A 14,498-nucleotide genomic window follows, 5' to 3' on the forward strand; every position below is an offset into this window, starting at 1 on the left:
CTGTTCAATCAGATGTAAGTGAGTGAGATGTAGGAGGTAAGCGTAGAGGCAAAAGAACTGGCTGATTCTCTGCGCAGACCTGGTATGTTAAGCAGCAATGATGCAAGTCAAGTATGGCAGCTAGATTTCAGTAGGTTAACTGTGGCTGCATATTCTTGAAAGACTTTATTTCTCCTTCTTGCATCTTTTTTTTTTTTTTAATAGATCTGTCACTGATAATTGCTGTGGTAGTTGGTGTGGCTGGAGCGCTCTCAATTGTCGGAATCATCATATGCTGCGCTAAGAAGAAGTATGTTCATTACTCAAGATGCTGATTTTAGGCAGATTTAGTAGTAGTTTTGCCAAGGGGTTCCATTTCACTTATTTAACATATTGGATAGTTAGCCCTTGGAGAAGGGTCTGGAGTGTGCAATGAAAGGTGTAGGATAGAGAGGCACAACAAATTGCAGCTAAAAAGCTTAAGACTCTTGCAATAATACTGTAGATCACTTTACTAATGCACTTTGCACTAGCATAGACTTCTGGTGTTTGTTTGAATGTATTAAAGTATATATCACCTAAACTTTATTAAAGGTTTCCAAGTTAATTTGGCTGCTTTCCCTGAATGTGCTGTACAGTCACTACTCAGATAAGTGTCGCCCTCCCTTTACCGATAGATATTTCATAAAACAAGTCAGTTTATGCATCAATGCATTGCACAGCACTCAGTCAGGAGCAGATTTGATTTCCTAAGTCTGGGTGATTTAAGGAAGTCACATTACTATGAGTCAGTAATGTTTCTCATGGTTTTAGGTAGCTACTGTCTTCAGATGATACAAACTGAAAATCTGTTTAGTACATATTTGCCAGAGAGTGGGATAGAAAAAGGCCAAAATCAATCAACTCCATCCAGCGTCTAGCCCTAGAAAATTCTCTCTTGGTTTTCATGGCCTGGGAGGAGTAGTTTTAATTAAATTTGATCCCTGAAAGAAGGAACCCAATCCTGCAAATACTCATAACTTTACTCAGATGAAGCCAATGAGGATACTTGTGCACATTAAGCATTTGCAGGATTTGGGCCCTCATTTGTAAACTGTAATGAAGATGTTCTAGGTGGTAACTAGAGCTCTGCAAAATCATCTCCCTTGAAACAAGCTAAAAAATTGTAGGACTTTTCGCTAGCTTGGGTGTGTAAAGCTGGGGCACTTGGTCCTAGGACAATGCTTCTAACTGTAAACACCTTCACTACTTGAGAACAAGCTCTGCTCCCCTGCGTAGAAAATACTTGAGGCATAGGCTTGATGGAAATATAATTAAATATAAATATAAGTGGATGTTGCCTTACAGAGTTTGAATACACAAGTAACATATGGATTTACAGTGGTTCTCACTTGTTAATTTTTTTGTTTTATAACAGGAAGAAGGAAAGCCAGAATCCTGAAGTGGGTACATACAATGCCAACATCAGTACCCAGATGCCTGGAAGACACGGCTTATTCAAAAGGAGGAGGCAGGACAATGACTCCCATGTCTATGCAGTCATTGATGATGCCATGATCTATGGAGATTTGCTGAAGACATTCAATGGATCAGTCAATCCAGAGGTAGATGTGTACCGGCCTTTTGATGGGCCTATGGGTGATACACCACCTACTCCACCTCCCATCTCTTTCAAGAAAGCCACTACAATATCAAACTCTGAGGAACTCCCGTTCTGCCCAGAGAGGGACAGTGAGCCATACACTTTTGCACATCGCAAACCAGAGGAGACCACGAGCAATGGAGACACAAGTGTGAATGGTACTGGAGATGTGGACATGTCCTTGTTGGAAAGTAAGGAACAAGAAGGCGTGGTGGAACAACTTATGCCAAAGGAATGACTTTGGTTTGGAAATGAGGGTGACACTGTAAAGAAAAGTGCTCTCATGTGCTGTAGAAAAATCAGAAGAGGAGATTTATTTTTTTTTAAGCATGCGTAGACGTGGGTTGTTTTTAATAGCAACTGCTGATGTTTTCAAATTTTAGAATGAACCTTTAGGAAACGTATCAACAGTTCATATACCATCCATGAATACAAGTGCTTCTCTTTTGGAAATGGAAGCAAAGATATGCTTCCATTTTCATCATAAAGCCAGAGGGAAACTGGATTTTTAAAAGCTCAGGAACTGAACATAACTGGGAGAATATTTGCTGAACAGTTTCTCTCTTCCAAGTAATTCCTCCTCCTCCTGAAGATTGCTGGGTGTTGACTGAGGATGTATCCCACACCACTGTCTTAAAACAGCCCTGAAATCTATGGAATGTTTTTACTAGAAGCTGGATTTCTTCTCTAAAATCAGAGCATAGGAAGTCGTATTGTATGCCAGTTCTTCTCCGTGCCAGTTCTTTTCCGTGTATTTGTTTTAAAAATTTATCATTTTTGAGAGCTTAAAAAAGCTTGCACTCCCGCTCTGATGTCCATAGAGTTCAGATCTGTCTTATTCCACTGTGCTTTCTTGTTCCAGTAATGACAGAAGGTGTTCTAAAGAAATAATAATGGCATCCCATCTGCTACTAATGCTTTGCACTTGACCTGCAAGAGAGAGTTGTTTATTGAAGGAAGACAAATATTGAAGTGGAAAAATGTGTTCCACTTCCAATGTGCAATTACTCTGTCTGACTCCTGTGCAAAATGTATGAATGAATCCACAAAGTAGGCCTCGGTATTTATTACAGTTTTAGTGTTGGATTTACAGAAGCACAAGTCTTGTGGGTATTTCCACAGAAGTGGTCAGAGGCCTAGCCACTTGTGTGTACAAGTGCCTGATTTATGTATATGCACAATCACTATGATTACACACATGCTTTTGCATATGGAACTAAAGCTGACTACTTGGAGATCTGGCTCTGCTCGTCACACTATGAACAATCTCTTGCTTAACAATATTTGAAGGGCAACATAACTTATAGAAGAAACTATATGCATAGTAACTGGAATCCTGTAGCACCTTATAGACTAACAGACGTTTTGGAGCATGAGCTTTCATGGGTGAATACCCACTTCGTCGGATGCATCCACCCATGAAAGCTCATGCTCTAAAATGTCTGTTAGTCTATAAGGTGCCACAGGCTTCTTTGCTGCTTTTACAGATCCAGACTAACGTGGTTACCCTTCTGATACTGGAGACTTCAAGCAGCTCTAACCATCTATGGCTGAAATCCTGGTCCAGCTGCAGTTAATGGGCATTTTTCTGTTAACATCAACAGGACAAGGATTTTCACTTTCTGTGCTAAATGTTTTATCATAACTAAACACGAACAATACGTTCTCCTTGATTCAATATCAGTTTCATACTTACGTTGCGTGTGAAGCAGTTTCATCATAGAATTTCTGTTAGCATATTGTGAGATCCCTGTCATCTGAGAGTATTTTTAATTGTGTCTTAGGGAAATTAAGTGGTTATATGTTGCACTTGGATATAAGAATACACGTCTCCACTCATCTCCTCTTTGTTGTTGGGATCACATATGTCAATGTATAGTAGAACATTTAAATGCCATGTGAGAACTTAAATTATTGCTATTCTGCCTTGATTCCTGCAATAACTATAGTTATTTTCTCAGGCAAATAACTTCCACAATATATTTTTCTTGGGGCAATAAAATTCTGTCTCCAGCTGGTCAATGTTACTTAATTTCCATCTCTTTGGGGAAAGGGCTGGGGGGCTCCGTAGAAGCAAACCCTGTTATCCATCTGTGTTGTTCTTTGCAATTTATTAGGCAAGAGCCTTTAGGTCTTATTCTAACAAACTATGGCATATGCCTATATGGCATAGGCCAAACTTTCTCTATTGCCATGTCTTGATTTTGAGGGAAGAATGTGACGGTCGATTTATCTAGCTCTTCTGGTGGCTGTATGGTTTAACTTTTTGGTTGGTACGAAATCAAAGTTACAATGTGTTTATCATGGTTTGCAATTTTCTTTGCCAAGTTTGAACTTCGCTGCATTAAGTACAGAAATTGTAACATTGGCTACAGTTTCCTTTTTGTTAGGAAAAATTGCAATTTAAAAAAAATAGAACTAAACTGTGAGCACAAACTGGAGTAGTTACCAGGGCAATTTCATCCCTTTTATGTTTCTTCTTTCTTTTGTAAATTGGGGTTTGAAGTAGCTAGAGTGGCGCTAAATGAGAGTCTAAGAATTTTTTCTCATGAGCAAGCTGGAATGGTCACTTGGGCAGGTCAGAACAGTACCTCTGCAGCTCTGCTATCCTGTGATATTAGCTCTATTCACATGAACCACACAGGAGTGATCAAGGAAATCTGGTAGGGATTTGACATTTTAGTGTATGCCAATACTGTACTTAAGTTACATGAAACCAATAGTTCTCCTGTAAGATGATTTCTGGGTTAAGTTTACTTTCCCAGGGAGAGGGGAGGAAGAATTCTATCAACTAACATATAAAGATTGAATCCTGCAGACCTTATGGTGGCAAAACTCCCATTGACTTTAATGACAGTCTCCTCTGTTCAAGGAATGCCAGATGAGCCTTGTGTATTTTTGTATCTGACAGCTTATAGTAAAGAGAATCCCAGGCAGTAAGAATGTATTTCTGTAGAACAAAGTTTACCATGATAATAACTTATTCACTGAATGTATATATCTATTTTGTTTTACAGCTGTTGTATACTGTTAATTTCCTTTTTTAAGAAAGAAATATGTTTTAGGTATGTATTTTCAAATTTTAGGTATTTCTTTTGTAAAATGTTTGTATGCAATGGAATACATGATCCAACGGTGCCTTAGTAGGATCATAATGTTTGTAATTATTTAAGCCAAATTGAGACGGGCGTTGGGTTCCAGTGGAATCATTTTAGGGGGAAATAGTGCAAAAGTTCACCTTGCTGCAAGCATCTGATCCCAAAGAGAGCCTTATTAAAATGTATGAAATTTGTAGTTTTGATTGCAATAAATTTTACGGAGTCTGTATCCATAGCCGCTTTCTTGTTTTAATGGTAAGTGCACTTTGTGCTCATTAAAGAGCCTGCTTGAAATCCCTGGAGACTGAAATATTTGCTTTTATCTGCATAACAACTACAGGGTAGACAATAGCAATTCAAGCTTCCCTGCCTCACCTTAACAATTGGCCTCAACCATGACCTCATCAGATCACCTCTAGTGATGAGAAGGAAGTTAAGCTGACATGTCCAGTCAGTCCTTCACTCCTCTGAGATTGCAAATTATTATTAATATGCGGACACTTGTCCACTAGGAACTGGATGGAGATTGCTTCGTCTCATGTGAGCCACCAAACTGTTTCTGTGCAGTAATGACACCTGGTCTCTACTTATCTGTGCCAGATTTGAGATCTTAAACTTTCTGAATTCTGTTAACCATGAATTCTGTTATTTAGTCCCCTGAGATAGTTATGTGGCTCTAAGCAAAATCTAGTATTCTTTTAGAGCAGTGGCTCTCAACCTTTTCAGACTACTGTATCCCTTTCAGGAGTCTGACTTGTCTTGTGTACCCCAAGTGTCACCTCACTTAAAAACTGCTTACTTACAAAATCAAGTCCTTAAAATACAGGTGTGTCACAGCCACACTATTACTGAAAAATTGCTACTTTCTCATGTTTACCATATAATTATAAAATCAATTGGAATATAAATATTGTACAGTACTTACCTTTCAATGTATAGTATATAGAGCAGTATAAAGTCATTGTATGAAATTTTAATTTTTTTTACTGACTTCGCTAGTGCATTTTATGTAGCCTGTTGTAAAATTAGTCAAATATCTAAATGAGTTGATGTACCCCTGAAAGACATCTGTGTATCCTCAGGGGTACGCATACCCCTGGTTGTGAACCACTGTTTTAGAGAATACAGCTAAGCAGAAGCTTCTGTCTCTAAAAGCAGAGGACCTAGATGAATAATCTCTCTTATCTAGATGCTGCTAGGTGCTTAGTACTCAGGCCCCAATACAGCAAAGCACCTAAGAACATGCTTAACTTTAAGCGTGTGAATAGTCCTGTTGATTTCAAAGTGAAGCAAGTGCTTAAGTGCTGTGATTTGGATCAGGGCCCCCATAGCCCAGTACCTTGTAGGAATGAGACTTTTTGTTGAGCTTAAACTGCTGTTGAGGATTTTTAAAAGGGCAACAGTGCAATTAGTCCACATCATTGTGAAGCAGAAACTTCTCTGGGGTGGCTGTGTGGCTCACAGAGAATAAACTATAGACTGTGGATATTGCATAGGTAGGAGGAGGAAAAGTGAAGATTTAAAAATCTAGTCCTGGGCATACCTCTCAACCTCCTGAGACCAAATGTGGGATGCCATGCATGCGAAGACCCAGAAACTACTCATGCCGGAAACATAAAAGGCTGTGGGATCACTTCATTTAATGTAAATAACTGTTCTGTACTTCTAGCCCCGTGAGTCTTTATTTCTGATGTAAACAACTTTAAAAAATTAAAGGGGAAGGCACACAGTTTTGTTTGGAACACAGGGGACTCAGGTGAGTGAGGGATGATTGAGAGGCATGGTCCTATCAAAGTGATATTGATGAGCCACTGCAAAGCTGCTCAGCCAGCAAATGTTCCTCTGCCCCACTAGGGGACCATAACAAAACCTCTTACTCATTGGTCAGGCTGGAGTCATCTCATTCCTGACTGACTGACACTCTCCTGTTAGGATAGAGTAGGGTGACCAGATAGTATGAAAAATCAGGATGGGGGTGGTGGGTAATAGGCACCTATATAAGACAAAACCCCAAATATCAGGACTGCCCCTATAAAATTGGGACATCTGGTCACCTTAGGATACTGTTACCCTGCCCTATACAGCTGAGGCTTTACACCATTTTTGGATAGGTACAAGGGAAAACTCAATATATGTTTCCCTGGTGTTCACTTACCCAGCCACTCACAGCAGTGGAGAAACAGTTCCCTGGTGGAACTGGTCAGAGAAACACCGACAGAATCACGTGCCTTTTTGTCAGAAACAAAATTGTTTTTGTTCTGTTCAAAAACTGAATGAAGTCAATTTTGCCAAAACTTCTTTTTGGAAGGAAACCAGAGGAAAAGTTCTGACAATGTAGAAATGTCCTGTTTTGACACTGTCGGAACTGAACACTTTTTGATATTTTGTGTTTTGAAATGACTTTTCAGGTTCTGTTTTTTTTAATTTGGTACTATATATTATAGTACAAATCAGAAGTCAAAACTGAAAAACATTTTGATTCACCGAAAATGTGGAATTTTCCTTCCTGAGAATTTTGAAATGGGGGTGAGAGCAGTTACTCTGATTAGGAGCAAAGACAAATTTTGAAATCTTGAAATTCTTCAGGGAATGGAATTTCTGTTCTCTGCACAACTCTGTTCCCAGAGTGACTCCATCCCGAGCTCTTGCTGAGGTGGGAAATACCAAAACATTCAGCTGTGTCCTATTCACTTTTGGGTAAGTGTCTCCTTGATGGGAGCCCATGGCTGTTTCATTCAGGATGTCCCTTTGACTTCAATGGGAACAGGATTGGGTTCAATGTTAGAAAGTGACCCTAGAAGGGGGACAAGGGACATATCATCTTAACATGTCCCTTATGGGTGTCCCAAAAACCTGACATAAGGGATTCACCAGTATTGAAGGGACTGCTACTCTTACTGCTAGCTCTGTTTAAGGTCATAGACCCTGATATTACAGAGAACACCATGTGGATAGATCTCTGTTTAATTTAAATTAGTGGGACAGTACCTGGGCACAGGATTAGGGTTTTAGAGTCTAATGTTTATATTAAAGTACTTGATCTTAATTTCGTCTAATAGTCACAGACTGTGAACTACAGACCCCTGACCACAAATTTTTTTAAATCCAGGTCCTAGTCCATCACCACACTAGAGTTTTTAAACATTAAAGTTGTTTCCTTATGAAAGCAGAACCAATTAGTCTAGCTTTTTAAAGCAATATTTGTATGATTGCTTTTTAAATTAAAATCTAAAACCAAATATTCATAGTTTTTCTGTCGTCTGCTGTAATGTGCATGTCACAGGGTTCACTCATTGTTAGTGGCACCTCCTCCTGGCTGTACTAGGTATTAGCTCAGTCAGAGGTAGCACCCTCATCTGGTGGTGTCTTCACCCATCCTGTCTCGCCCTGCAGCCCCTTCCATTCCAGGAACCACAGCCTCCTCTTCATGACTCATCCCTCCAACTGGGTCACTACATGGTTTTCCCTTCCGGGGGGTTACCCAAAGACCTTCCATGTGAACAATCTCAGGCAGTCTTCTCTGGTGCTGCTCTGATGGTGCCATTTCCCAAGTTCCCAGCAGGGGAACATGGCCTCACTTGCTCCTCTGGGTTCCAGTCCAGGGACCCTCAACCCAGCAGTTCTGGGCTTTCCTTTTCCAGCCCTCACTGCTCTTCCCCTGGACTGCTTCCTGCACTTCTTCATTCCCACACCTGTTTCTGTGCATACCAGCTCCAACGTCCAACTCCCTCTTCCTAGGGAGTGACTGCAGCCTTTTCCGGCCACCTGTGTCTGTTACCAGTTCCCTGGCTTTATAGGCCCAACCTATTCCTGCCCAGCTAAGCCTGTTTTCAGTCAGTTGCCTGCTCTCTGGCTTTCCCTGCACATACAGCCTAAGGAGTTAATTGCCTGCCAGGCCATTTTAACCCCTTCCAATCTTGTGTGGAGCAGGCACCCCATCACAGTGCAGTTTACTATATATCCAACTAGTCATTTTCTGTCTGAAGAAAACTGATTGCTGAACACTCAAGATGATGAATAGAGTTTTGTTCAAAACAAAATGTACATTTATGCTTCAGGGTCTGATGGCATATTATCTTCTAATGTCAAAGAGCTGCTGTCTCCACCAGTTCATTATTACGTGACTTGGCGAGGGATATTTAGAAACTTTGAAGTTCTTTGCTGTTTAGAAGAATAACTCAATGCTGGATCTCTTTAAAAATAAGTTGAAAGCTACTTTCTAATTTTCTTTGGTATAAAAATAAACACCTCATTAATTTTCACAAACCTAAGAGCTTGCATCTTGAGAGAATTGCATTTCTGATGTAAATTAAGAAAGGTACTTTAGCTCCACTCTCTTAAATCAAATCTGTTTAGATATTTGGTAATTATTTTTTTCAGCTTGATGCCTTATCTATTCAAAAGCTTGAAAAGGTTTTTTTTTCCCCTTCATTCATTTTTTTCAAACTAATGAGTGGGGGGGAGGATTGGTTTAAAAAGTGGCAAGCTATTCTTAAGATATGCAAAGATGTAATGAAACCCTTTACCGTAATTGCCCCATTAGCAAGCATTTACATCGGTTAGTCTCTTCAAACAAATTCAGAAATTAAAAAGATGGATCATTACAATTCACCGTCTATTCTCTGTTCTGCTTGTTAATGAAGAACAAAATTTCAAATACCTTAAATCAGCCTTGAAAAATTGTCATGAAACTTTACCAGTGCAAGCATAAATTTACTCCTTGCCTATCAAATGGAGTGGGTGGTAGAATTTTGAGGTTGCTTTTAAATTAATTTATGGTTTGATCAAAAAGAACATTAACACCAAACTCAAACGTTGTTAACTTAGGTTTTTGTGGCCCCTACAATGAGCTATGGCTTGAAATGCAGCACTTTTGAAAATCAAGCCAATAGGACGTTTCACCATTCAGATTTGCAGTGACATACATAATCAACTAGTAGTGTGAGATCATAGGTGAAACCTCCATGGATAATCTCATTATTGTGCCCCAGATCTGAGTGTGTAATCTAATCAAGGGCTCTTGTAAAACTGGGTTTTTTTTGTTTTGTTTTCTATGCTTAGGCCATCTACAAATACAACAGAGACAGGGGTCCATGGTTGGCATTGGTAATGTAGATATGTCCGAGACTTTGACCCATTTATGGAAGATAGTTAAGGTTCTGTTTACACTACAAATTTAAAAGTGTTACCATGTTCACTTGACGTGGCTGTCTTTGTAGTGAAGCTGGAAGTCTGGTTTATTTGCCCCATTTAGACTTACCTCTAGGACCCAGCATTCCAGAATAACATGGTCTGCTTAAAGGAATACAGTTTCTCCTGTCTCTCTACCCTATTTAAACATATTTCCTTTCCTGTCACATTAACCATTCAGGATTTCTCTGATGCTACCAATAACTTTTATGGTAAGAGAGGAGATGAGGCTGGGGTTCATTTACATGGGACACCACCACATTTTGGAACTTCCTGTTTGAGCTACTCAGCCTGTTCTTTTCTCTGCCCTGTTCTGACTTCGAGAGAAGTTGTTCTCTCACTGAAAGGCCTCAGGCCCACGACTTCGAAGCCATGGATGTTGGTGAATGGTAACCCCTGTTCTATACATACTGTTGTTCCTGAAAATTAAAGCAGCATCTTTGAGGCAGCAGCAGCGTAAACATTAATTGAATCAGAAAGGCAGTAGCAATGCTGTAACTATCTCATTTCTAGAGAGTCTGTTTGTACAAAAGAAGCCTGCAATGAAAACTATAGAACAGTTTATTGAATATCAGCCAGCCAACATGATTACACCAGTCTCAGATTACTGTAACAAATTGTGTTCCAGATCAGTATGAAGGTCACTAAGTTTAAATGGATATGAAAGTGGGAGGATATGAAACTCTTATATAAATGACTACATGATATGGGGAATGAGATGAGCCACATAACGAGATTAGCTAATGCTGCACAATCAGATATAGGGGCCTACACGCTTCCTTCTCTTCTGGGTGCTCTGAAGAGCAGATGGATGTAACTGAGGCAAACGAGGGTTGGCGGTGGAGATGTGATAGTATGGCTATCTATTATTTCACACTGCTGTGTGTTGATACTGCTCACTAGGTCCTCAGCACCAAGTAGAGGGACAATGCCTCTACACAATGTCTTCCCTTTGATTTTATGGATGCGATGGATGACAAAAATACTCTTTGATCTTCGTGATCTACTTTGGAAGTGTCGTGATCACAACTAAGGGGTGGTGGAAGGACAGTACTGAACTCATCTGGTGCTGGAGAAGGGGTGCAGGCATGTTTAGATGTCTTCCACCCTGGGTCCCAGGGATCTTTGGCCTGTAAATAGATTTAGATCAGCACCGCCCCTGGTCCTCCTATGTTGACACCAGGCCTAGGGTTTGATGGGCTGATCCAGCACAAATGTCAGCCCTTCAGAGTTGTGGACCTAATATATAATGACCACTGTTGGGCACCTAGCAGATATTTGCATTGACTGTCCACAAGGAAGCCCACATTTTCCTAGGTGGTTAGTTTAGAATCCATTAATATGCATAAATAGTTCAAATCTTTCCAACCACTGTGCTTTACCTTGCATGCTTCTGCAATGAATTTTCAGTCACCCAGTTGCCAAGCTATGTCGAGTCCTTCCAATATTCTTCATTCTCCATTAATTAACATAAATAATGTCATCCACAAACACTGCTGCCTCACTGTGTGCCTCCCGCAGCTCATGAATAAATAAGAAGTCCTAGAACAGATCCTTGGGGCATTCTGCTATTAATACTCTCATGTACTTGTAGCACAGCTCAATATTGTGTTGTGTGGATGCAAACTGCAATACATGCTTATAAACTAAGAATGAGAGTGTGGTCTAGGATGTAGAGTAGATGATTGTCCGGAATCATTAGTTCAATTCCCAACTATATTGCTGGTACTCTAGCTTTAGAGTAAGTAATCTAACACCTGTGCCTCTGTCTACCTACCTGCAAAATGTTTATAATAATTTGCTGCCATGGTGGTATAAGATGTAATGTTTATAAAATGTATTGCGATTGAGTAGATAGTGTAAATGTAAACAGTTATAACTGGTAGGCTTTGCAAGTGGTGGTATCCATAGAATTCATGGGCCTGATTCTGCAAGATAACGAGTTCCTCTTGCAGGACATCAAGTTCCTATCTGAGGTGGATGGGAATTGACGAGGCTCAACAACTAGTGGGTGTTGCTCTTCAGTTCGTGAGCTGATCCTTATAGCAGTGGTTCCCAAACTTGTTCCACCGCTTGTGCAGGGAAAGCCCCTGGCGGGCTGCACCGGTTTGTTTACCTGCTGGGTCCACAATTTCGGCTGATAGCAGCTCCCACTGGCTGCGGTTCACTGCTCCAGACCAATGGAAGCTGCTGGAAGGGGCAGCCAGTATGTCCCTCTGCTCACGCCGCTTCCAGCAGCTCCCATTGCCCTGGAGCAGCGAACCGCAGCCAGTGGGAGCCACGATCGGCCGAACCTGCAGATGCAGCAGATAAACAAACTGGCTCAGCCCACCAGGGGCTTTCCCTGCACAAGCGGCAGAACAAGTTTGGGAACTACTGCCTTAGGGCATAGTTCACATATAAGCTGTAGATGCAGCACCTGAGACTCTTCGCTGCTAGCCTAAATGGTCTCGCTCCTTCAGTTGGAGGCAACAACATTGGCAAATATTCCACATATGAATTGTTCTAAATATTTCAGCTTCCACTTTTGGGACTAGCAGTCTTGGGTACTTTGCTCCTTTTTACCCAAAACACTCTGATACTATAGTGATGGGGGTCCTCCATTACTCAGCAATATTGTGGGGAAATCTTCCTGCCTGTAAGAACTCACTAACTGTTTTAACTTCTGGCTGTGACACACACTTCTTCATATAGCCATGCCTGGACCTGTTTGCTTTTACTGTAAGTTCTATCTAAAATGTCTTTGCTGATTCAGCTTCCCCTCCCCATTGGAGGGACTACATCAAAGGAACTGGATGATGAATTCAGCTGTGAGTTTTCCAAGTAACTTGGTGTGAGCTTGCTGTGACCAATTGACTATAGACCTTGAATGTGATGGCAATGCTCTAAGTAATAACTTCACACTGATTTCAACTGGCTGCAGAATTCTTTATGAAAGCACTAATATAGTTCTAATACTTGCATTCTTCCGGTGGCTCTCACTTCTCTTTAGCTGGGTGGCCTCCTATATGAGTAATGCCCAATTAGAAAAACAAAACCTGCCGGAAGTGTAGCGAACAGTAGCACATGCTCATGGAGTGGTGGTGTGAATCACTCTGTTACCTGTAACCCATCTACATCCAGGACAAGTTTCACAAAAACTGTCATGGCTTAGTTGAAATTTACAATAGGAAAAATACGTGCACCATTCACTGAGATCCAGTGATGATGGCTTAATGCTTTCTGTTAATATGAGTCAAAACTGAAACTGTTGTTACCCTGCCTGCTCTAGCTCAAAGTAGGAAGACTATAATGTGTGTGTCCCTACCCCCTGTAGACTGTATTATAAATTGTGAATGGGATACCAGTTTTAGGTTCTGTTTATTAAGGGTGAAATTTGGTCTAGTTCAGAGCCCTGGTACAAAGTGAAATCTCACTTAATCCCTATTTTGAGGGCTTAAGTGGGATAGGCTTTGTGCCCGCCCTCTGCACAACACACCCTGTCTTTGAAAGGCAATTCTCTGGTTGGGCTGAACTTCCATATAATTCCAACTGCGCTATCCACAGTGTGTGATCAAGAGACTTAAGGAGCCAATCTTCAAAGAGGTCTTAAGGGCAAGTGGCGACTGGCTGTTGAATGTGACAAGCTGCAAGTGTTGGGCTGTGTGTGTGTGTTCATGTGTTTTGTTTTGTGCTGGGGCAATGGCTCAGATCCAGCGCAGATTTATTGTAAAAGGCAATCTATTTCCCTTCTCAGAGCAATTTGTCCTTTTTTGGCATTGTAAATCTAGGCAAAGTTTTCCCTTATCTTGCACGAACATCCTATGAATGAAGAGGGCCCAAAGAACCAGTTCCTTTCCACTCTCCTTCCTGCTCAGCCCTGCAGGAGCCCTGCAGGATGCTGATGTTGTTCTAATGCATCTCAATATGTGCCACTTTGATATTGGGGGAAAGGGCTAACTGTCTCAGGGCTTGGCTCAACCACACCAGTGGGCCGCTGTTGGCTAGAGGGGCAGATGAGTGTGGGCTGCACCTTTCTGAAGCATCAGAAAGGCTCGGCGGTGAATGTGCTGCCTCGGGGCCTTCTGGAGCCAGCTCATACAAGCAGCATATCTCTGTGCTGAACAGTCAGGTCGTATCTGCCATGACTTGTTTTTAATTTGCACCTCTTCTTTACATGGAGAGAAGTCCCACCGGCTGCTGCAGAGAATGGCAGCCGCTGTATGTCACGTTAGTGCCGACTGCCGGAGAAGACGCAGGCAGCGTGCTTCCTCTGGGGGATGTTTGTAGTCTACTCAAATTGAGGTGATGCTACCTGAAAATACCCCATTGGTCTTTGTGTATGTGAAAAACAACCTGGAGAGCCTTGGCTGGCAGATTTGGTCCCACTGCCCCTCCATGACAGTGGGGTGGCCAGGCCAAATCTGCCGCCCTTGGCCTAGGAGGAGGGGGGCAGCACACTGAAGTGTTGCCTGTGGCAGCAGATTGTCCTGAGCAGCTTCTGGGTATGGAGCACTCGCAGTTGTCAGCATCTGCCCCTCTGAAAATCAGGCCCTTAATTAGTACGTTGAGACCATAGGAACACTATAGACAGCTGTGGAAGAATGACT

At 41.4% G+C, this 14,498-nt stretch overlaps 1 protein-coding gene across 2 annotated transcripts in view; it reads left to right on the forward strand.

Annotated features, from left to right (window-relative positions):
• The window catches only part of CDCP1 (CUB domain containing protein 1), a 41,298-nt gene extending 36,350 nt beyond the window's left edge, over positions 1-4,948 (forward strand). Inside the window, exons 8-9 of one of the 2 annotated variants that reach the window (XM_032782486.2) lie at positions 205-289; positions 1,397-2,053. In XM_032782486.2, coding sequence (XP_032638377.1) covers positions 205-289; positions 1,397-1,859 — 548 coding nt within the window. In that variant the 3' untranslated portion in view covers positions 1,860-2,053. Of the gene's footprint in view, positions 1-204; positions 290-1,396 lie in introns of both variants that reach the window. The other variant, XM_032782487.2, reaches the window with a different exon arrangement.
• The last annotated feature ends 9,550 nt before the right edge of the window (positions 4,949-14,498 follow it).

This window comes from Chelonoidis abingdonii, chromosome 2 (genome assembly GCF_003597395.2).
Source record: "Chelonoidis abingdonii isolate Lonesome George chromosome 2, CheloAbing_2.0, whole genome shotgun sequence".
NCBI classification, from domain to species: Eukaryota; Metazoa; Chordata; order Testudines; family Testudinidae; genus Chelonoidis; species Chelonoidis abingdonii.